The sequence below is a fragment of the Protomyctophum bolini genome, assembly GCF_963924005.1.
Source record: "Protomyctophum bolini genome assembly, chromosome: 15".
Taxonomy (NCBI): Eukaryota; Metazoa; Chordata; class Actinopteri; order Myctophiformes; family Myctophidae; genus Protomyctophum; species Protomyctophum bolini.
In genome coordinates this window covers 23,537,902-23,562,641 of record NC_137876.1, presented here as the reverse complement: position 1 = coordinate 23,562,641, position 24,740 = coordinate 23,537,902, and the positions used below count along the sequence as shown (strand labels likewise).

Sequence of the window (24,740 nt, the reverse complement as noted above, 5' to 3'; positions counted from 1 at the left end):
AAAATGTAACTTTAACTTTAAACCTTGAACTCGCAAATCATTAAAAGTTATAATTGAGTTCATTAACAGTTGGGAGGCGAACCCGGACCCCGGATCAACAAGGCGAATACGTTACCATGGACTAAAGAGCCAGACCTGACGAAGAACCAAACCTAAAGTCAACAAGCACAGACAAATACATTTGTCACGTTTTAAGCTATTTTAATATAAATGTTTATTTACATTTGACTTCTTTACTAAAGACATTTAGTTATAATGATTAATTCCATTGCTTAATTGTATCAAATAAATCCACTAAAGACTAGGCCTAGTTGTAACTTGTAATAATTCATTCATTCCATCTGTTAAATGCATTAAAGATATAGCTGTAACTTATTCATTCTATCACTGAGGAAATCTCTTACATTTCCGGCGTGAGCGGACTTCCATACGCCGTTACTACGCTGTCCAAGAGAGAGACGGCGTATCAACGTCGTGTGCACGGCGTGTCGGCGTAGTTCATTTTCAACTGTCTGAAAACACAAAAATAGTCAAAAACTGTCCGACGGCGTGAGCGGACGTTGATACGCCGTTGATAGGCCGTCCAGAGAGAGACGGCGTATCAACGGCGTATGGATGGCGTGTCGGCGTAGTTCATTTTCACCTGGACAACGTTGGCGCTGTTCACTTAGATTTTTGATTGATTATTTTATTTTCGTGTTCTGCACACAAAGTGCCCAACCCCCATGGGTTTATAAGACACATTTATATTTAATTATATTCATAATCATAACTTCATAAGACATTGAATTAGAGTCAGTGAGCTCAGGCTGAGACTGCTGACTGAGTGTTTGGCATGCGTCTGACTTGGACGTCGTGTGGCTAATTGTGCAGAGAGAAAAGTGATATTAATTTCTTTGTGCAATGTTGAATTTATACTTGGCTCGTGCACTACTAGAAATATATATATTTAAAAGTTCTCCAGAATTGAACTAGGAGATCTGGGACTTGAACATGGAACCTCTGTGTTGAGAGCCTGATCATCAGACCAGTACACCATCTCTCATAGTTGTTGTATTTTAGCCTTCAGTTAGGTAAAGTTGAAAAGTATTAGAGTAGAGGACTGGGAAAAATCTGAAGCAATCCTGCAAATTTTGGAAGTCAATCTTAGTAGCCTAATCATTAGGCTACTCGTAGCCTACCCATTTTATCCATACATCACGCTGATAGACCCTATTCACGTGACGTCAGTTACTCTTCCGGTTTAGACTTTGTAGGGGATAATATTTAATTCTCCATTGAGTTTCTATGGACCTCTTCTGATCTACGGCTACAATATTTAATTTCGACCGGTACATTATAAGGTAATGGTATTTATGGCTTTGCGATGATCCTGTCTTGCTAATGTTATCGGTCTTTTGCATTTTACTGTTATGAAAATGTCTACGTTAGTTGGAAATGGAAGCTAACGAATGCTAATAATGCTAGCGATTTTCCTCTTGTATATTTAGCCTGGTTTATGTTAAGCTTTACCTTTTTATATGAATGTATAATGATCACTATACCTCCACCATACATTTGACTCTTGTCCAAAGCTTTTAATATAATCTGTTTCCATATATATCAATCATTTTAGTCATTTGTTTAAGTGATTTTGTCCTGACACCTTTCTTGTGATGCATAGCCTAGGGGGCTGAACAATGTTAGTTTTAGTTACGCTGACACAGCCTCTCGTTCATGCTCATTTTTGTTAAACATTTGGCCTTTGATTTGATTTGATTTGATTTATTTAGAAAAGCAATCATAATACAACATTATAATCAGCGATTCAAGGATTACACAGTAAAGTCCAAAGACTTATTTCCACTGGGGTCCTCTCACACTGAACAATACTTTAAAATACATCACAAATACATCCCTATCCATCCCTCTAAGTCTCTAAGATGACCCCTTATAGGGGAACCTTTTCCAGTAGCCATTTTTTTTGTCTTAGTTTTATGTCCTCAAATTGGAGGTCAGTTTAACACTGGATTTAACACAGGCTATTCCACTGTGTGGCTCCTATATAAATGAATGAGCCTTTGCCCACTTTACTGTGGTCCAGTGCCACTTTAAAGTGGCACTGGATAAGGGAGTTGGCCACCACTAATTTTGTCTCCCTATCCATGTATCTTGCTGTTCGAGCTAGAAACTTAGTCAGTCCGGAGACCTTGTTTAGCACCTTGCTGGCCATACTTCACTTTCAACAAAACTGTAAGCAAAGACATAAAAAAATGCACCTGTAGAACAGAACAAGGATTTTCTAGCAGTTCAGTTTCTGAAAATTTGTTCCAAGTTCAAGTTACAAACTATTCCATTTTCTCCCACATAAGGTTCCAGAGCCCATGAGGAAACCACATTTTGCCATCCTGATTGAAGCGCCCATGGACGCCCCCAGAGCACTCCAGAGGAACAACGCCCCCAGAGCGTTCCAGAGCAGGGCAAGTAATAGTACTTAAGTTACATTGTGTCATTCTGTTAGAGCAGCCATCGTCTTCCTGTGTTCCTGGCATTAAAGGACATGTACCATGTCTCATTCTTCCATTGTATGGCTTTTGCCTACTTTCTGTATCATTGCCTAGAAGACCCCTGGCTTAGAGCCTGTGCGCGCACGCACGCACTCATTCACACACACACACACACACACACACACACACAGATTGGTAAATTAATAGAAAGATTACAGTAGGTCGATAAGTATTGCACTTCAAAGTACAATTGTGGAGTCCTTTGTTTTTAGCTGACATGTTTTCCCTTCCTTCCAGAACTAGGAGGTGAGAGCTGTGCAGTCAGCAGACCTGGGTTGGAGCTGGACATGGAGCATCTGGAAGTGCTGTTTTCCCAAAATTCCCACTCGATCAATTATCATTGTAAATAGTGTCTTTATAATAGCCTATATTCATTTTATTATTATTGTATAGTGTAAATAAAGTGTGTATTATTTTTCTTACTTTGAGTCAATCACATGTTTCTAGTACAATTCTGTTTCTAGTCAAATAAATAGTGTGTATTAATCTAAAAAAAAATGACATTTGTGTTTGGTAGATTATTTCACAATGTTTCTTGGCAGTATAACCAGCGTTGGACAAAGTTCTCAACGGCAGTACAGTCAAAATATTACTCCTGGTTAAATTTGACTACTACAAGTGAAAGTTGTTTGTCAAACAAATGTGTAGGCCTACTTGAGTACTGGAGCAAATGTTTAAACAGTAAGAATTTAACAGCACAAATTACAAAGTAAATTTTTAGTTTATTATCAATACATTGCTGTTTTACAATTTTGACTTAAAATATTTCTGATCTACAAGCTCACAAATGCATCGCAACACATTGTGAGCTTGTACTGTAGATCTTATTTCCACTATATTTGAAATATGGCTTAATGATTGGTTAATTACTACTTAGTGGATTGAAATGGAGTGGCTGAGGAATGTGATTAAAATCTGTTTTTGCTGTTCAGACTGCATAAAAACAATGCGACTCTAATCTGGATAGCCCACAAATCAGATTTGGGATGCCAGTCTGGGCAGGGCCTTAGCATATTCAGTGACAGTATTGTTGCCTGGGTCAGAAATCTCCTATCCGTATTCTAAAAGCATTAAAAGTAGCAGATCAAAACAAAACTAGCCATAAAATACAAACATCAATTGCTTTCTAGTGCATACATCTATTAAGAGAACTTCAACAGGTACAGAGGGGAAAGAATGTAGGCCTACACTACAGTATACACCATGCCAGTGGAATTAAATTGTTACCACAATTTGTTAATTAATCAATAAGTATACAGTATAGTCTACAGCATACATGGGCAACTGGCGGCCACACACGACGCCCCCACCTACACTTCATGTGGCCCACAGGTTAATATCAGAATACTGATATATTATTGATTTCAGCTGTAATTGTTTTGTCCTATTTGATAGCTTTGATGTCTGTTCCTGTATAATCAAATGTAATATACTCATACGTATCATCTAGCATGTATAAAGATAACACACACAAAAATGGAAGTATTTCTAAACTGTCTTTTTTTAATATAGGTTTAGTGAATTTGGCATTTGTACAATATCCAAAGTAAAAAAATGTTTTACATGTTTTATTTCTAGGCCCTTGGCAGGTACATCTAAATTAACAACAGTGAATAAAATGTACATAATGTCAGGGAACATTTAGCCCCTTGAAGACTCTCCACTTAAGAAACTTGACCCGAGTTGGTGCTGTACTCGTCTTCGTCTGCTTTTTTCCCCCCTCCAAACACCAAATCTCTTGGTGACAATCACTGATGTACAAGTTCAGAACACAAGCTTGTAGATCTACTATACAGTCCATCTTGGCTCAGTTAATGTGCCTACACTGGATGACCTTCATCACTGACGATGCAGTTTGATGTTTGATCATCGATCTTTGGTTTGTGATATTTCAGCACAATCCAGAAGGAATCCCTTTTTTCAGGAGAGTAGAAAGGAAGCTCCCCAGGTCTTCATCCTGACAAAGTACAGCAGAACAGGAAGTTAATAATAAGCACTGTAGGAGAATTTATTTGATTCGCCTTTTAAACTTTTTTCCGGTTTAGAACAAATCATCAGTATGATGATTCATGCGTTAATAACTTGAGGTTATAACAAATGTAAAAATACACTATGTGATTAAAAAGTCAGAACACACACCCTATCGAATGGTGAAACCGTAACAGCTATTCTACTTTAGTGTTTCGAATTAGTGTCCTTTGTTTCAGTGAATGGAAAATATCAGCTACAATTACATTCTATAGACAACGGTGTGCTTCCAATTTTGTTGCCACAAAATTGTAAACAATAACACTTTGGTATTATATATAACACTGTGGTTATAGATACTGTAAGTGTAAGTAGTGATTAGTACTCTTAACCTGAAATCACGAGGAAACATTGCAACACGTTTTGGTGTCAGATACTGTACCATGCATACTGTAATATGCATTACTGCTTATTCAGCACTCTGGGAAGATGGCACAAGCACACAGAGCCCACCAATGTCACTTACTAGAAAATAATTAAAATAAAGTCTCTCTGCTTTCAGCCCTTAGGTTTTTAACCACATGACCCCCACAAGCATCATTAATCCTTATTTTAGGCATGTAGGCAAATATTTGGCTGAAATAGGTGATCTACAAGCTCAGATTAGCTGATGTGAACTTTCAGATCAGCTATTGTCAGCGAAGACATTTGGTGTACAGGGACAAAAAGGAGAGCACCAAGTACAGACCCCTGGGGGACCGCAGTCCACAAAATATATAGGGTTTAAAGCTGCTATAAGCAATATTTTTTCAGTATTTAAAAAAAATGTAATTACTCATTGCTGGCTGTCTGAATACCAAAAGAAAAGAAAAAAAGGTAATTACAAATTTGACACCAAGTGGTTAAAAATTCAGTATTACAAAGTAAAATCCAGAGTGATTTAACAGTGTGGAAAAACCAACCCTTAATAGCTTAGATTTAAATGATCACGCCAGATATCAGAAAAAACTATTTCAGCCAAATGTGCTTAGAATTACCTGATAACTCCAGGAGAACCTTTGTGTTGGTGTCTTCAGCTGAAGATGACACTTTGAGGACTATAGATTCCACCATGACCGTACTGTCAGGGAGGTGCTGGACGATGTAACCTTTTAACACACTGTAGCACAAACAAATACAAATAATTTCAGTATAAGTGTATTGCAAGCATAATTCACATTTTTTTGCCCCAATGTGATTTTATCACATTATTGATAATTTTATGACATAATCTATTATTTTTCTAAGACAGTTTGAATGGAAGACTGACCAATGGAACACCCGTTCTCTCTAGATTAATTGGACTATGCGAAGTGTGCAAGATTAACAATGCATATTAATTAATTATTATATTTCATGATACAGAATGAAATTATGTACTTCTCAAAGTGGGGTCCTGTTTTACTAACAAAGACAAAAGCACTTTACCTTCATAATCAAACAGATACTGTTCAATGAAGAACTTGTACCCCTTTTCCCGTTTGGAAGATGGTGTGTCTGAAAACTGAGCAGCAAGCCTTTCAACATCATTGAACCGCATTTGCGGCAGGTGGGCAAGGGATTTTGTGAATTCCATACCCTGAAATTAATAATGATATACATGGAAATGGTTTAAATTAAGAGCTTTGATCAAGTCAGTAACTTAGTATAATGATGGATATCCACTGAGGATTGATGTCTATCAAATAATTGATATATAAAATAAATACAATTGTATTTTCACTAAAAAATAATAAATCGCTAATAAAGAATACGTAAGCTTGCAGACCTAAAATGAAAAACATCATAGCCTACTTGTCTATCTATATGAAACAGATTATGTGCCCTAACCTCTGTTAAAAATGTAAGGCTAATTTTGGTTATAGTATGTACATACAGAGTTGGATACACACTGACTGAATGGATGATAGATTTATTTAATACTGTATTAAGCAGAAATGTAAACAGCACGATCGAGGTGCAGTCACATAAAATGATAACACAAAAAGTCCTGAGGGCTAAATAAACACCAATGATTAGTTTGCATCATGTGGGGTTACAATTAAATTCAACCGTTAAAGGATCTAGTTATAAAACAAAACGGACTCCCTGCCGTTTATTTAAAAAAAGAAATCAGATAAACAAAGGCAAACAGCAGCCGCAGTAGCATTAGCATTGATACTTACAAGTTACACGCACATCCAAACAAGACATTTAAGGCAATTCAAAAATGGTAAAGTATAAAAGACGGATACCATTATCAAGACAAAAAGATGGTAAAACTGAAAACAGTATTAATGTTAACTTTACCTTTTGGAATGAAACGATATTGTCCTCTTAAAGTCTGTAAAATTGCATGTATCCCTATGGGCGAAATATGCCGCTCCCCTTCAAAGCCAAACCCGGACGTGAACCGGAAGTTGTGGAACGTCATCGTGAATAGGGCTTATCGTCATCAGTCTGATCATGACAACTTCCTGTCATTCGACCAATCACTAATACTCTATGCCAATCACGTGTTCCAAATTCTGATAAAATGCCAAAGAAGAAGAACGCAGCCAATCATCAGCCGTTCTCAATCAGTGTTTTTGTTGCAAAATAAAATACTCTGCGTTCGCTCGATTAGTCTTCTTTTTAGTGGTAAGTACGGTAATCCAATGCTGTTGTTATTTCTTGACCAAATGTTAATGTTATTTAGATGGCCAGTTGTTTAGACAAATGCAATATTTTGCCTGCGGTGTATAGTTTATTCGAGGCACCACTAGATTTTGTTCTCTCGGCACTCCACTGCGACGTGGAGAACTTTGGCAGGAGTTCATGCTTATTCCGATAAGTCGATCGGGATAAAGGCCCTGCTAAATGGCTAAAGTGTTGTTAATTGAAATTTCGCAAAAAGTCATGTTCGGCTAACGACTGTTTGTTACTTTACAGTGTTTTCGGCGCAGGCATAACCACTTACCTCGAAGAAATGGAGGCACATATTATTGGGAGTCTGCTCGGCCAGACTGTGAACATAGGATATAGCAGGCGCGATGGTCAGTCCATGTCATTTCTTTGCTCTATATTCCCATAATCATTGCAGTTAATGCTAACTAGTCTTTTTGTGTAATTGTGGGAAAGTTTTTTAAAATGGGATAAGTATTTATCCTATTTTCAACTTTACTTCAACTGTTCACTCAGCAAATGTTTCAGCGATGCCTTCCTCTGTAGCGGCTATTTGTATTCAGCCCTTTCCCAAGTACGTCTCACACCTGAAGCTGATTATCTCAATCAACAATTCAATTGGGGTCGCGTAGGAGAACTTCAACTGTAGGCTATGGACCAGAGCAAGTTCAATTAATATACATGCAAACCACTGCCCCTATTAAAAATGCACTTGTATCTTAGCCAGAGCTTACTTGCTGTATGACTATTTCTGTGTGCATATAAATTGTAAGAGCATAATTCAGACATTTTTTTTTAGTAATGGTCCAAGTATGCCCTGGTTGAGCTGTGTATTTTTAATAGGGGCATGATTTGTATGAGTTTATTGAAAGGGCTTTGGGTATATGACAGACTTGCATAAGCCAGGGACAAAAGGACTGAAGACATGGCCAACAATGATTGAATATGACATGACATTAAAGAACATATCCCTGATTTTGGGTCTACTGTAATATCATTGCCATGATAACCCTATGTTGTAGTGAGCGATCCAGTTCTCTGATACATTTTCTTTAAAACAAATGTATGAAATGTATGTTCATACCCATTTCATGAATCTATATGCAACTAGGCCGAGTTCATTCTGCAGTGGTGAAGTCCGTGGATGAAGCCAAAGGTGCGGTTATGGTTGAGTGGACAGAGGGGAATGCAATCAAAGGGAAGCAGGCAAGTGTCAAAGCTGGTGTTTATGGATTTGTTAAGTCGGCCAGGTCAACAAGTATTCACCCTTGGTTGACAAATGTTTCACAGAAACCCTGCCTAACCTCTACCCATGTTCATCTGTGGTGTACAGGTGGATTTTGAAGACCTGAACGCCTACAACAAGGAGCTGCTGCTTCACCTCACCTCTTTGGTTGTGAAAGAGGCTCCATGCATGGACAAGGCAAGTGTGAACAAGGTTTCCATGCAATCAAGCTTATTTGGCTTTTCCCTTAAAGTGAAACCGATTGGTGGCCTGCACTGGAGAGTGGAGATTTCCCCTAGCCTTGTTTGTACTGATGTACTTTTTGTTTTGTTCTCCCCCTTTTGGAATATCCACATAGTGAGTCTGTAACCGGAGATGAAACTGCATGCATGGGTGTGAGCTTCATTATAATTGGGCCTTGCTAATGTTCATAATCATTTTGTGTCTCGGAGGACTAGACACGTAAAAAACCTGCTTACCAGTGACATAATCGATGATTAATCTAATCTAATAGGAACTCCATGCTTTCTATTACTGGAAAGTTGGCATGCTGTAATGGAATCCATTGTACTTAATCTAAAACATTGAAATTGTTTGCTGGGGAAAAAACTGCCTAATGGTGGTCTGGTAAATCGCTCCTATGAAACGCAGAGTAGAAACTTATCATGAGCATTAATGAGGACCACTATATGGATGAAGTTGTCCATGAGTGATATGGCTTGTTGCATGAGCTCAGTGTCATGTCTGTCATGATAACTGTACACCTGTCTCTTTTCTTTCCATTTGCAGAAATACCTCCAAATAGCTCCTCCAACTGGTATGTAAATTGGTTTTCACTACACTTCTGATTCACATCCATTTTGGCATTTGTATATATTGACTGTTTTCTCCCAACAATTTCTTTCTTTTTTAAAACGAAAGCCTCTGTTCCAGCAGCCGTTGTGGCTGAACAGACAGGTTGGCATGCTATACATGTTTCTCTTTGTAAAGCTGATAATCACAATCACTTATTCTCCATAAGGTCATGAACGGGTGTTTTGGGATTATATTGCCTGTAAAGTCATTGTGTAGCTGATGATCATATCTGAACAGTTTAATCGTTACAGGTTAAGGGGGTGAAATGAAATCGTAATTTAATGGTTTTATGCAAGCCTATTAGGAAAGGAGTGTATTGTACCATCACATGGGACATGTGTAGATTTTTAAATTATTTAACAAGGACAATGCACATTAATCAACATGTCATTTTGCAAATGTAAATTAGCCAGAGTTGGCCATAAGCTAATTTTAATACATTTTGTTTAGATGTTTTAAATTTAATGTGAAAACAGTTAATAACATCTGACTATGCAATGACTTTATGCATGTTCCCTTATAGGCAACCCCATGAAATGCTGCATTCAATTGATAAAGTAATAATCACCAAATGGGATTTAATATGCTTTTCGTTTCAGTCTTGTAGATGATTTTAATACCTGCTGAGCATAGCCTTTCACTTTTCGGTGGGGGTGCATGTCAGTCTTTAAGGGCAGCCCTGCCGATTTAACCAGACTGTTAAATCTGTGATGTTGCTCTGAAATTCTGATGACACTTACTGTAGACTGCTGTTCCAGCACCTTTGCAGTTGTCTTTTGCAAACTGCTTTTGCTGTGTGGCTCAGAAACCCCAAGTCTTTGTTTCTCTCCCCAAGTGCATGCTTTAGTTTACTTTGAAATAATCTCCTTTTCCACATTGTGTAAAAGTAAAGTTCAATCATTACTATCACAACTCGGGTTGCTGTTTGACTTACATTTCACTTCTTTAGTTCCCAGGGCTTCGACAAGGCAAACATGCATGTTTGAGGCTCCACTTCAACCCACATTCGTAGAGCCAACTCCTCTAAACTCTGCCCTCCCCTCAACTGGAACTGGTTGGTATTCACTTCAGCCCCTGATCTGGCTACATAAGACTAACTTGCATGCATCTGTATATTTATAACTGACTCTTATCTCTCTCTCCTTAGTGGCCACCAAAAAGGTGAGGAAGGATGCCGGTGGCTATAATCGTCCCCGCGAGGAGGCAAAGGAGAACGACGAGGCCCAGGACATTGTAAACAACATGGTCAAAGGTCAGGATTGGGTGGTGGAATCATATTCTCTGTCAACTAGCTGAACTACAACTGACAATGAACCATGTGTTACAAGAAAATGTTTCTTGGCAAAGGACTAGACTTGTTTTTTGTTTTCTTTTACTGACCGTAATGTTGCATATTCTGTATACAGGCCCAAGACCATCCATGGCTCCAAAGGATAAAATCAAGCCCAATAAAAGGATGTCTGGTGTTGCGAAGCCCCCTGATGCTCAAATGAAGAGGCGGAAGGTGAGACAAATTGCCTAGTAATTGTGTCAAGGGAATCCAGTTATTCGTCTAAGGCAGGGGTTCTCAACGTTTTGTCCCGGGGACCCCCGGAAATGCTTCGGCATGTCTCATGACCCCCTCCCCACCCCAATTCAAATTGACCACTACAATAACCTTAATAATAGAGAAGATAGATACATCATAAATAAATTATGTGTGTACTGTGCGACTGCGTACTATGTATTGTAAACTCTTAATTTCCATTGTCCAGCCATTCAGTAGCAAAATAAATAATTACGTCAACTATGTTCATGCACTTGCCCTAGCCATAATGGCCTTACAGGCGTATGCAAAGGCAAACAATTATGGAAGTTAGTTTGTATATTATGTAGACATGGTTGCAGTCAACTGTTTTGTATATTTGTATTTAACCACAGTAGTTGCAGGTGAAAGTAGCTGGTCCAGTGTCTATGCCTTCTGCAACTGTTGTCCCTGCTATTGTCACTCACTGGACTGGCAGATTTAGGCTGAGGCGTGCTGGTAGACTCCATTTGTCCTTTGGTTTAATTCCCATTTGTTTCCTGCAGTTTGGAGAGGTCTTCCAGTCCCGGCCCCACCAGAGGTTTTATGAAATGATCGAGGAGTTCAGAGAGACCCTGGACATGAACCCTCCCAAACCTATGGATGGTGCATGCGAAGTAAGATGTTAACTTTATTATTTTGTAACGTGTATATGGGTGATTGTAGCATTCACCCAGAATCACTAATGGGAGCTGTACTTATTAGGGCTGCAAGATATTGGGAAGCGTGCATTAACTGTATTGAATATTGTGATATGATCCGGTTTGCTGCTCACATGGAACTCAGGTGTGCGACTGCGTGACTGGGTCTAAAAGAAGAGAAAAACATAACCTGAATTGTAATGGATTATTTTGTAGCCCTACCTACAGTACGACCTAGTATGTCAGCTTGGCACATATTTGATGGCTTATCGCTGATCTCAGTTTCTCAATTCTGATCTTTATTTCTTTGTACAGGTAGAAGATCAAAAGTTATGCGTGTGCATCCGCAAGCGGCCGTTTAACAATAAAGGTAAGCGGTCCATTCAACAATGTTTAAAGAAGAAACGTGTTATCAAAACCTGTAATCAGTTTTACATGGAATTACATTTAGTAGACGGCTTTATTTATTTTCCCTGATCTGTCATGTTCCCAGAACTGGCTCGAAGGGAGATTGATGTAGTGTTTGTGCCCGGCAATGGAACTGTGCTGGTCCACGAACTCAAGACCAAGGTGGACCTCACAAAGTACCTGGAGAATCAGGAGTTTCACTTTGATTACTCCTTCGATGAGAACGCCACCAATGACATGGTCTACAGGTAATCATGTGGCCTATTTCTTTACTCCAGTGCTTCTCAAACCCCAACGTGCTATACAGCCACGGACGGGTCCAAATTATTTATTTTTAAACAAAAGACCAACTCATGCTCCATATGACGGCATATGTTTTTGAGCAGAATGTTGCAGATAACTTTCATTGGTCTGAATTACCTCTCAGTTTGAAATGCCACTGTTTAGAACACCAGACGAGGCCTTTAGATCTTAGCAGTTCCCATCTCTATGCTCTGGTATTGTGACTTTGTAGGACCCATTTCCCTACACGTCATTGGTTTTTAGATTGCAATTAACCACTGGAAACATGGCATCCCTGTTCTGGGCCAACATTCAGCAGAAGTGGTTAAAAGGACAGGATTAATTATCCCCCCCCCCCCCCCCCCCCATAGGTTCACAGCCAAACCCCTGGTCCAGTCGATCTTTGATGGTGCCATGGCAACTTGCTTTGCGTATGGACAAACGGGCAGTGGAAAGACCCATGTAAGTGTGCAGTCTGTTCATAGTGCCGGAGAGCACATGATCCACATTTTATGCACTATGGGTTGAATCTTTGAGCCTACTAATGCAGTAGTTAAAATGTACCATGTGCTTATGGTATGGCACTTTACTTATTTCCAGACCATGGGAGGTGACTTCTCTGGGAAGCGCCAGAACAGCACTAAAGGGATCTATGCCTTGGCAGGTAAGCCATACTCATACAATTTCCATACCAAAAACTATGTCTTAAAAATGGCTACCTCATGGATTAAAGGTCTCAGGCAAGCATAAAATGCATTGCGGCACCACACATTGTATGCTTGTAGATGGCTCATTGCTGGTATTAATTATTTTGGATTAAAACTTGCAATAAATGCAACGTTAATGTTCCAGAAAATCCTATTGAGCTCAGATATGTAAGCAAAGGTTAAAGCCTCAATCTCCGATTTCTTAAACTGGTTGGCTATGGCAGGCTAACTAAACATAATTATGCTAATTGTTTATGAAACTTTGCTAATTCACAAACCAATCACACTAGGACTTGGACCTAGCAACATCTTTCAGTAATTAGATTTTATTATTGCTTTCATTCATGTGACCCCCCACTAGGCTAGTTAAACCACTTAATCCTGTATATTACGGGGTTCCCTAGCTTCACTGAAAATCTGATTATCTTAGCTGAAGATCGCTGACCGTTCACATTGCGCTGTGAGCTTATAGATCTGCTATATGGGGCAGAAATGGGTCAACTTGCAATTTTGTTTTGTCCCTTACACAGCCCACGATGTGTTCAGCCTAATTACCAGCCGGAGGTATGCCCACTTGGCTCTCTGTCCATACGTCTCCTTCTTTGAGATCTACAATGGCAAGGTATGAATCTAATAAACATGTGCTGTTGTACCCAAATGTGTAGCGATAACTTACATTTTCAACCGAATCTTCGTATCTGGTTTCTAGTATCTCTAGTCTAGAACAAAAGCCTAACCAAATTTGATGTAAAATCTAAGTAAAAATTCATTCAGTTGTGAAAACGGATAGTCTTTGGGCCAAGCCCCCTAGGGCCTAGGTTTGTTTCCATTGTGTTCCTCTGTATAATATCGGCAGATATGACCCTGCAAATCAAGATTGGATCATATCTTTCATAATCGTGCACCCCTAATTATAAAGAGGGATGGAACATGGCTGGAATGGTCCTGAAGTCCTACATCATTATGGACTTGTGTGGAGGGGGGAAAATAGTCGATACCCCTTGGCTTGTACAGTTATCTGTTTTTAGAAAAGTTGTATTAAAAACACTTGAATAGTGTCTATAATGACATAGCAGATTGAAGTGGCTAAGCGTTAATATCTGGCTGGAACTCCCTGCCCAGCTGCAGGGCTGGAGCCCTGTCGGAAAACGAGGAAGTGAGTTGATCAAATGCAATCTATTTTCGCTACTGCTTCGTCTATTTCTCGCTCGAATATTTTCAGACATTTTTGAGAGCAATGTTTAGCTGCAAATGACATTGTGTGCATTTACATGGCTGTCATGTTGGAAACGGCAGTAAATCAGCAGGGCGCAGCTGGTGCTCCGAGGGTTTGATTAGGCATCGGTCTGTATTAGAGTATGTTATCAGAAATAACAGACCGCTGAATTCACCGATTGACCAATCGGAATAAAGCATTCAACAAAGCCATTGGTGGGCTGTGTGGACCAAATGAACCAACATGACAAAGTGTTTTGTCATTTCAGGTCTATGATTTATTGAACGACAAGACCCAACTGCGTGTTCTGGAGGATGATCGGCAGCAGGTTCAGGTGGTCGGCCTGCAGGAAGTGGGTGTCTCTGCAGCGGAGGACGTCATCACGATCATAGAAGTTGGCAGTGCTTGCAGGTACAGTATATTAATGCTGAACAATGTCACCAATGTTTGTGAAGTCTTCGTTTTCAAAAATGGCAGATCTACAAGCCAATCTACTTCCATTTTTAACCCATGAAGACCTGAGACCAGATTCTACAAAATGTCTTTCAAATCCTGACCGGATAGGTGGTGCACTGATGCTCAAACCTTTTCATGTCAAGGACCAACAGAATTATCTGCAGACCCCCATCTGAAAATATGTTGTTCCAGTCACCCCAGAAGCAAATATTTGAGTTAACAATATTCACTGTGATTATTCTTTTCCCCCCAGAATATTAGCACATTTTATTATTTTTTCTTCTCCAAAATAGCCATTTCTCAACCACTAAAGTTACAAAAATAATGGTTAAAAGCTAAGCCGACACACTCTCTGTTCTACTGACTGTTCTCTTCTGTCACTCCTATAGGACGTCTGGCCAGACGTCTGCGAATGCCAACTCGTCCCGCTCCCACGCCATCCTCCAGATTGTCCTGCGATGCAACAACCGCGCCAGGACCTTGCATGGAAAGTTCTCTCTGATCGACCTGGCTGGGAACGAGCGGGGCTCGGACGTCAGCAGCAACGACCGTGCCACAATGGTGGAAACCAATGAGATCAACCGCAGCCTGCTGGCCCTGAAGGTATTAACCATAGATATAAAAATAATTATGCCTCATTGGCCGCTGCAGTTCGTTGGAGCGATGTGTTTTGAAGGAGGGGCGGAAGAATTTACACTGGGGCAGGAAGTACACGGTAGTGTGGAAGGCACGTTGCGTCACACTACCACACATTCTATCCAATCACAGCGCATTTTTTCCTGGCCTTATCAGACCCGAACATGCGCTCTGTGACGCATGCTCATGCTTCGCAAGGAATCTTGGGAAAGTTTTGCCCTCCCTTGAGCACATGCGCTCCAGAGCCGGAAAGGGGCGTCTACCTTTTATGTCTATGGTATTAAGACTGGCTGCACACTGTCTCTGAAGTCACAGTGGGGAAGGAAAGGGCAGAAACCTTATCTCTATATTTTAACATTTTATTTAAACGCTCGACTACAACATCACACAAGCATCTAAACCACATTGCGAGTGTGTAGATCTGCTGCTTTGTTACAGAGTTTGAATGCTGGAAATGATATGAATATTTTACTTCTACTCTATTAATCTGCTTTAGTTAACATGAATGTTATTTATAATCTAACTAGCCAACCCTATTTTACTTCGGTACGAAGGTATGGCATCAAAAATGCACTCTGAGTTCCCAAATGCACTCTGAGTTCCCAAATGCACTCTGAGTTCCCAGAAGTTCTTTCTTGCCACCTTACTGTTTTAGATGCTGAGTTAAAGCTGACATATGTCAGAGGTCCTTTAGTGACATCTAAGCTGACATATCTCAGGTCCTTTATTGACATCTAAGCTGACATCTCAGAGGTCCTTTAGTGACATCTAGAGGCAGTGATTGGATATTACACAAATCCATGAGCTGCAAAATGGACTGAATTCTAAAATGCACTTCAAAATGTTTCTCCAGTAATTTGTAGTCTGGGCTTTTAATGAATAAAGTGTTTCTCTCACTCCCACAGGAATGCATTCGCTCCTTGGGGAGGAACAGGGACCATGTGCCGTTCAGACTGAGCACCTTGACCAAGGTACTCAGAGACTCCTTCATCGGTGAGAAGTCCAGGACCTGCATGGTATGTATACAAACATGGAACCATTAAAATGCCTACTGGCATCCAGCGTGTTTCGGAATAAATACATTTAATAAAAGCAATGCGTTTTAAATATTTAGGTGCATATCAATCAAAAGGCAACCTTCCTTCAGTAATAACATGCACGACTACAACATGTGACAAGTGTTAAATAAATAATTGTGCAAAAGTCATGACTGATGCACCATTTCTCATACTGCAGTTTACTCGGAAAAAAATTAATCGGTCACTTTGTTAGTTCCTACTTTGTTGTTTATAGAAATTGGAAATCCATTTGCAAAAACAGACTTATTTGTATTATACGCAGACAAAAAGGAATCTGGGCCACTTTGTTTTTGCAAATGACTGTCGATTAGTATCGGCAATAAAATGTATGCTAGAAATTACTCCGGTCTCCTGACTAGAAGTTTTGTATAGGCTCTATAAAGCACCATAGGCTAGCAATTCTGTTGGCCTAGGACTTCTCTACTTGGAAGTGCCCACAACCTACAAAATTACATATACACTGGTATTTGAGTATTTTTGCTGCCAACAGATTGAAGAAGAGTAAAAAGACCTGACGGATGAAAAATGCTTTAAAACCATGCAAATGACTGGTGCTCAGTTGGTTAACCATGAATATTAACGTACATGCACCTTTCCTCCTTCTCGCCAGATCGCACTGTGCGCTCCAGGCATGGCTTCATGTGACTACACCATGAATACGCTGCGCTATGCGGACAGGTAGACATTTATGTCATGAAACTACACCTGTGGTCCCCATTTGTACACTTAACAGAGTTGGTTCTGGACCTGTTTGGAACCTTTCTAGAAACCCTGAGGGTCCCTGGACCTTGAGTTTCTGTCCACTCAGAGTGCGACTGGAAATTGGTACACCGCAAACTCTATAATGTTAACTATTCTCCAGATCATTTCTTCCACTTACCACTTAGTATTTACTGTGTATAGAATCTACTCTGTACAGTGTATAGAATCGACTCTGTAAAATTAGAAAATGGTATTTACACTGAAGAATTCTCTCAATCAACAAATGTGATTGTAAATATCGTTTAACTTTGTATCAAATCATTTTGCAATGCAAATAAATCAATTATTGATCAAAATACTAAGTACGTGTGCATTGTATTTAAACATTTTAAGAAAAGGTTACTTTTCAATATCGCTACACTTGTCTATCGATAAATGTGTATTTGTTCATGTCAAGGTGTGGGTTGGTCCATATGTTAGTTACTTCAAATACAATGTCCATGTATGCCAGAGAACCACTGTTTACTTATGTATATCCATAATGTTTCCCTTAACCCATTTAGACCTGGTGCCTGGTACCTTTGAATCCGGGAGCTAAATGGGTTAAAAGAAAACTGCACTATCCACACGTTTCACACGGATTTAATTTCTTTGTTACTGTGGATTTTAAATTGTCATCAACCATGTATCGTTACACCTGACCCTTACCATGCATATACACAGAATGGCCATGCATACAGATACAATTCACCTCTTGATTGGGTTTTCTTGTCATTTCTATTAGGGTGAAGGAGTTGAACGGTCCCAAGGCCCCGCGACCCGCCAAGGCAGCAAAACCCTTAGACAGCAGCTCATCGGAGGAAGAGGAGGAGGAGGTCAGATTGGACACGGCTCCCAAATATCCTGACTGAAATATTAAGTCATACTAGTCTCTGACATTGATTATTTTCCTCTGCAGGACTCGATCCAATCTGACCCCTACGCCCTGGTGACTGAGCTAGAGGACAAGGTCCAGGGCGAGATAGAGGTAGAATTTCCCTTGACTAATAACATGTCCTTGTTACTTTTTGAGACAGTTTCTGGCTTGGTGTTTGACGCTTCAAGTCATAGCTGCGTTATTGGAATTTGGCCACTTAAATTCTATATACTTATGTTAGGTGACCTGGGTATACTTTGCCCCCTCTTTTCCATTACCAATTCTCGTAACGCAATTTTTGCCAGTGTTATCAATGTCCAGGAGAGGGATGCATATGGTTCATAAAATTGCATCTTGATTTGATTGTTTTCCAGAGATTCAGTGAAGTGTCTCAGAGAGCCAGTGAGGTTCTTGAACCAATGAAGCACATTTCATATGACGTGGCGGTTGCCCTCCCTGATCTGCTGGACTACTCGAGACGTGTGCAAGAATATTCCAGCAGTCTGCAAGGTTGGAGTTATTTATTACTCTTTAGATTGAGTGTCATGATACTTCTTGACTGTGACCAAAAGCATTGCATAAGCAAGCCATGGTGACTGCCATTTTAATGAATAGGCTAGTGAGGGCATATCGTTGCTGTCTGGAAACCTTGTATCCATATTTCAACTTCTGTTTTATTGGGGTGGAGGGGGAATTGATGCCTGGTCATAGAACATGCAAAAGTAGCAAAGTATGTATAGCATTGTGATCGTGTCATTTCAATAAGCTTGTTTTTGTCAGTTGGTCTTATAAAAAGTAGAGCTTGTGACCTATATTGGCTCCTTGGAACAGTTTATTTTATTTTTTATACCTTGTCCTGAAGGTAACATGTTTGGCCATTTAGTAAGGCCTTGTGTAACGCAACACTCAGTGGCTTTAGTTTAGGTCTTAAACTAGTCTAGTTTCTGCCCAACAACATGACTGAAGGTGTAGCAACTTTATCACACCATATCAACATGAAGATCAACTGAATGCTATCGTTTCTCGTCTTTGAATTTTTCTGTGCCTTCAGCCTTGACCTTTTTGTGTTTAGTCTTTATTTTTTAGCAAACTGACATGTGTCTGTCGGGTGGAAACCTGGGGCACGTTCAGAAATGGCGCACTGTGCAATGCAAACTAATAGGCGAGTGCACTCCGGTGCGTTATTTCCGAACGCACCCCTAATGTGTCAACAGTTTCAAGATTAAATTGTAAAAACATGGCAAAGTAGTAGATCGGCACGCAACACGTCTGTGCTGCGTTTCGAGCTTGCAGATCTGCTACTTTTGATGCTGTAGTAAAGTTGATCAAGGTACGATTATCTATATATACAAGTGAAAAGGTGTACCCATACTCATTCTTCATGCTCTATCTCCGACCGAACCACACTTTTACCACACATCTCTATATGCAAAATAAATTCGCCACCCTCCCCGAACTGACATAGCCTATTTTTTAGCCGTTCAAGTTTCTTATTTACTCTGCAAATATTACTTTTATGAAAATCACGATCGAGCCAGCAGATAAACGGGTGCCACAACACGCCGAGAAACAAGGAATTTAACCACGCTACTTGCATACACTGCAACTCGCTTACAATTCGCAAACCTGGCAACACTGCCTGCCTCTTACGTCACCAGCTCTGCTCCTCCTGGCCTCCGTAGTCCGTCGCGCTCACAATCTGTCGCAGCCATCTTGCTTTTCTTTTGGATGGGCGAGTGGACATTTAATGCTAATAAATTAATTATAGGTCCAGCAAGCAAATCATGATGGTCTGATTGTGCTCAATAGGTCACAATAACATTCCGAAATTAGGTGTTGTGTTTTGTATGGCATTTTCCCCAGTAGTAGTTGCATATCTATCTCAGCTTTTGCCTGATAGCACACATGCTAACGTCAGCAGCCATAGCAACATACAGTGTGCGCAGACATAACATGAGTTGTTTACAACACAAACACACGGCCTTTTCACCACGCAATACACACAACAGCTCGGGAGTTATTAAACCGAACGTGGACGCTGTTTCAGTGTTACATTTGCTGCGCATATCGGAATAATTGTAACGGCATGCATGATAAATGTAACAACGCTAAAAAACACCATTAAACATATCGTTTTCACCTTAAAGCTATTACATTTCATTGAAGCAACTCCTTAGCATTGTTTTCATACCATGGATGTGATAAGATAATGTATCAAACATAAGGGAAATATTAAATAGGATCGGGTGTACCAGTTTGGCCATTTCTTTTTTTTCAATGGGGCAATACATTGATTAAACAAACGTTTGATTGATTGAGTTGTACAACGTTATACAACCCTAAACTAATTTTAGAATACACTACACAATACAATACAATTTTAGAACATATTTTGCACGTTCCATTTTTTTACTCAGAGATCCCTTTAGCTACACATGTAATATTTCCAGGCAACGGACCTACACATGTCAGCTACCATAAACCACTTCAAGTTATTAGGACGAAATAACTGACAGGAGTGACGGTGCTGTGCTGTGAGTAAACTAATAGGGGAGAGCCGCCAAGGATGTAACATTTTGCACGTTTCATTCTTTTACTCAGAGATCCGTTTAGCTACACATGTAATATTTTCAGGCAACGGACCTACACATGTCAGCTACCATAAACCACTTCAAGTTATTTTTTTGATAAAACAGGTCGGGAGTTATTCAACCGAACGTGGACGCTGTTTCAGTGTTACATTTGCTGCGCATATCGGATCAATTGTAACGGCATGCATGATAAATGTAACAACGCTAAAAAACACCATTAAACATATCGTTCTCAGCTTAAAGCAATTACATTTCATTGAAGCAACTCCTTAGCATTGTTTTTATACCATGGATGTGATAAGAAAATGTATCAAACATAAGGGAAATATTAAATAGTATCGGGTGTACCAGTACCAGTTTGGCCATTTCTTTTTTTTCAATGGGGCAATACATTGATTAAACAAACGTTTGATTGATTGAGTTGTACAACGTTATACAACCCTAAACTAATTTCAGAATACACTACACGATACAATACCATTTCAGAACATATAATATTGGCCAATATGTCAAATATGTAAATATTACATATAATGGCATTGAATGGAAGCGGACCATTTGTAACACATGTTACAAATGACCCGCTTTTGCAAGTTTTCTTTGCAGTTGCTTACAGACCAGAATGAACGTGAATTCCGTCTAAACACGATGCAAACTAATGAAGAACATAAGCATGAACACATCCATGTGGATTTTTATTCACCAACACCAAAGACAAAAATTGTACCACACATATACTCCAGGTGTAAAATTAGACGCATTTTGAAGGTAAACACTTCAAACTTCAAACTCCTGGCCACGTAGAGTACGTTGCTGTACACATACTGACGCGATGGCGTCATGGTGGCGTTGACCAATCAAGATATAACGTCCATGTTACAACCGTGAAGCGTTACAACCTTGGCGGCTCTCCCCTACATTTGTTACTAACATTAGGTTGTGGCGAAGTAGACACGTGGCCAGCAGATACTGTGTTTTGGACAAACAGGCTAGGTATTGGTGTTGATTTGGGTCAACTGGACAAACAGCGTGGTGTTGTTTTGTGTCTGTGTTTGTGTTGGGGCGCCTCAGTGTGGCCGTACAGGTCATGTGCAACCTCTTCCACAGAGAGATGGAGACACTAAATCTCAGCTGGACAAACATGTTTGCATGCATGCATCGCTGCCTTGCATGCTGTGTGCTACTGTTGAGTCTGTCACTTACTTTGACTGATTTATGGCATTGTCTTTCTGTTAAAATCCAACTATGTTAATTTAAGAACTCTGGGCATATAGGTCATTGTTTATTCACTGTGCACACGTGTAGCCTATTGTATGTCAGACTGTATGTCTGTCCCACAGTCACAATCCTTTAGTACTTAGGCTGTGGAAATATTCAGGACAAAACAATGGTACATTTCCAATAACCCATTCGTTACTACATGTGGAGTCAACTCCCGCCATTTATTTCTTCCCATAGTGCGTGGCAAAGTCGCTCTGGGATGAGTGCGCGCGTAGCGCGCACGAAATTCTAGTGATTTATAATTGTGTTTTCCTCTGTCACCATGTAGCTGCTGTGGAGGCTCTGCAGGCTGCTGTGGAGGAGGAGCGAGTGTCACGTCTGCCTAAACCATCAGGCTCCCGCCGCCGCTGAGCAGCCCTGGAGAACTGGAGTTGTTCTGTTGAGGTTTTAAATGTGTTTTGTTCTGTTGAGGTTTTAAATGTGTTTTGTAATAAAGTAATTTGTCATACTACTTGGGTAATTTTGTCTTTATCTTTGGAGTCTTCCCATGTCTGTGAAATGATTCCTAAAGCTATTTTGCCAAGATGCTGCTACAGTAGCTCCTAGTTGCCTATGGGCTCATTTCCCCTAATCTAAGGATGAGGCTGTCATTTTACAGATTGGTTAAAGTGTTGTATTAATTCTAATGAGTCTTGCTTGATATGCTATGAAACTGCACACATTTGACCACTTGACATGGCAACTGATGTGTAGGAAAAGTGTACTTGTGTAAATATTGGACTGGGGTTGACTACTTTGTCCCTCACTGCCGATTTGATTGTGAACTTGGTAGGGTATGGTCACACCAAACTAATTCTGTTTATTAAGCTGCCTCATGCTACAGAAACAGGAGATGGGCTCCTGCCCTGTATGGGCTTACTTACATGGGATACTAGTGATCTGCAGCTTGGCCCACTTGGCCGATGTGTCTGTCATGGCAGTGATGGCACAGACTCCATACTATAGAACCAGCTGAATCGTGTGTACTATATTATGGATACGGTTTTGTAGTAGGTGGGCTGTAGGTAGATGGCACCTGTTTAAAAATTGAGAGCCGTCTTTTGTCCAGTGTCCATTCTGGGTCCGGAAACGGTAATTTTTTTGCATTGACCCCAGTAGAAGGGCTCCAGCTGTGAATTTTACACCTCTCCCGCTTAGCGGAGACTGTGGGGTGGTAGAGGACATCTCCCCGGACGCGTGGGTGTGTCCAGATAGTTGCCTCGCGGAGCCGTCTTTTGTCCAGTGTCCATTCTGGGTCCGGAAACGGTAATTTTTTTGCATTGACCCCAGTAGAAGGGCTCCAGCTGTGAATTTTACACCTCTCCCGCTTAGCGGAGACTGTGGGGTGGTAGAGGACATCTCCCCGGACGCGTGGGTATGTCCAGATAGTTGCCTCGCGGAGCCGTCTTTTGTCCAGTGTCCATTCTGGGTCCGGAAACGGTACATTTTTTTGCATTGACCCCAGTAGAAGCTCTGCTGCTGTGAATTTTACACCTCTCCCGCTTAGCGGAGAGTGGGGTGTGGTAGAGGACATCTCCCCGGACGCGTGGGTATGTCCAGATAGTTGCCTCGCGGAGCCGTCTTTTGTCCAGTGTCCACTTTATGAAGTCCATGCACTCCAGTGAATAGCATTTATCCATTTAGATAACTTTATTATTATTATTATTATTTAATTACTTGTTTTTACACAGAAACATAATGTGTGTCTTATAGCATCATTTAAATGCTTAATTTGTAGTTTTAATGTGCAAATTAAACTTTTTTTCAATACTCTAGAGGTACTCTTATTTTGAAGAGATCGTCCACCGGAAGCCTTAAATTAGCTCACTAGATTAGCTCACTAGACAGTGCCGTGAATGGGGCTTATTGGTATACAGTAGGCCTATAGTATTAATTATCTCCATAGTCATGCGATCAACACAAATCTGTCCGCTTTTCTTTTTAAATAAATTTTATTACACTTTTTGCAATAGATTTCATGCTGTTCTTTGATACATTTGTAGCAACTGCCACACAAGTTAAACATTTATTTTAATATCAACATTTAAAAGTACATACATACATATGTACGTACACATTTAATATTTCTAATTAACGCCATCTGTCAAGGGTAAGGTCCTATATATTCTGTGCTGTCTTATTTTGTGATTTTGTTATTTGGGGGCTTTTAATTTTAAACACTTTATATAATTTGAGTGACATGGTCTGGAGTTGGATTGCCGCCCATAAAGTAGGCGTCGGTTACCGGCCTGAGGGAACCTGACGGGGAGAGACCATAGACTAGATGAGACAAACAAACAGGGAGTCTACGAGGGACGATACGTTTGTTCTCTAAACATCTCGTTAACTAAGCTATAGCTACAAGAACGATTGCGCTCACTATGGAGGCTCGAGACATTCTTCTATACTGGTGAGATCGTTCGTCTTTTATTTATTTATTTCAACATCCCGCGAGGATCCGAGGTTTTGTTCTTCCTACGTTCGCTACGGGGATGGATTACGTTTCGCTCATCTACTTTGCTTTATAGGGTGTTTTACGTTGGGGAGGGAACTCTTGGAGAAACAGACTGTCACTTGTTTGGAAACATACCACGGAACAATACTAAACAATAAGCGAGCGCGTGCATGCGTGCGTGCGCGAGACACGGACATTCGCTTCGATTCATTCATTTACCCAACACTGCTTAAGCTGTCTGTATGTTGATTCCTTGAGTTGATGAGATAAAAGGTTGACGTGAGTTTTGTTTCTGACTGTATTTACTGCTTGCTTATTTAGGCTATCTTCTTTGCATTCCACTTCATCAGTTGTATCATAAGAGGAGATCATTCACAACCCGTGATTTAAATAATTAGTAGCAGCGATATAAATATCTGACCGTTACACATTTTGTTTCTTTTTTGGCAGTAAAGTTGTTGTCTCCATCACTGCAAATATACGGAATAAAAATACCGTTTACAACACCTCACAATAATAATAAATACATTTACCTCCATGAATGGCCATGG

The 24,740-nt window shown here is 40.1% G+C and overlaps 1 protein-coding gene and 2 long non-coding RNA genes across 3 annotated transcripts; all 3 read left to right on the top strand.

The window, feature by feature from the left end:
* Positions 1–1,245: 1,245 nt before the first annotated feature.
* LOC308329039 lies at positions 1,246–3,005 on the top strand. Its single transcript, XR_013965355.1, has 3 exons — positions 1,246–1,343; positions 2,352–2,459; positions 2,784–3,005. It is a non-coding gene; the product is annotated as an uncharacterized lncRNA (long non-coding RNA).
* A 7,271-nt stretch (positions 3,006–10,276) lies between these two features.
* Positions 10,277–10,757, top strand: LOC308328948. Its single transcript, XR_013965340.1, has 3 exons — positions 10,277–10,330; positions 10,424–10,528; positions 10,683–10,757. It is a non-coding gene; the product is annotated as an uncharacterized lncRNA (long non-coding RNA).
* Positions 10,758–10,765: 8 nt separating this feature from the next.
* On the top strand, positions 10,766–22,106 carry LOC308329784 (kinesin-like protein KIF2C; the record flags this gene model as incomplete). The annotated part of the gene is made up of 15 exons (XM_080784282.1): positions 10,766–10,780; positions 11,347–11,457; positions 11,797–11,851; positions 11,975–12,137; positions 12,543–12,633; positions 12,772–12,835; positions 13,409–13,500; positions 14,363–14,505; positions 14,940–15,153; positions 16,092–16,202; positions 16,876–16,943; positions 17,752–17,842; positions 17,926–17,994; positions 18,258–18,393; positions 22,024–22,106. 15 exons carry the CDS (start codon positions 10,766–10,768, stop codon positions 22,104–22,106), a joined length of 1,506 nt encoding a protein of 501 aa, XP_080640408.1.
* Between the last annotated feature and the right edge of the window lie 2,634 nt (positions 22,107–24,740).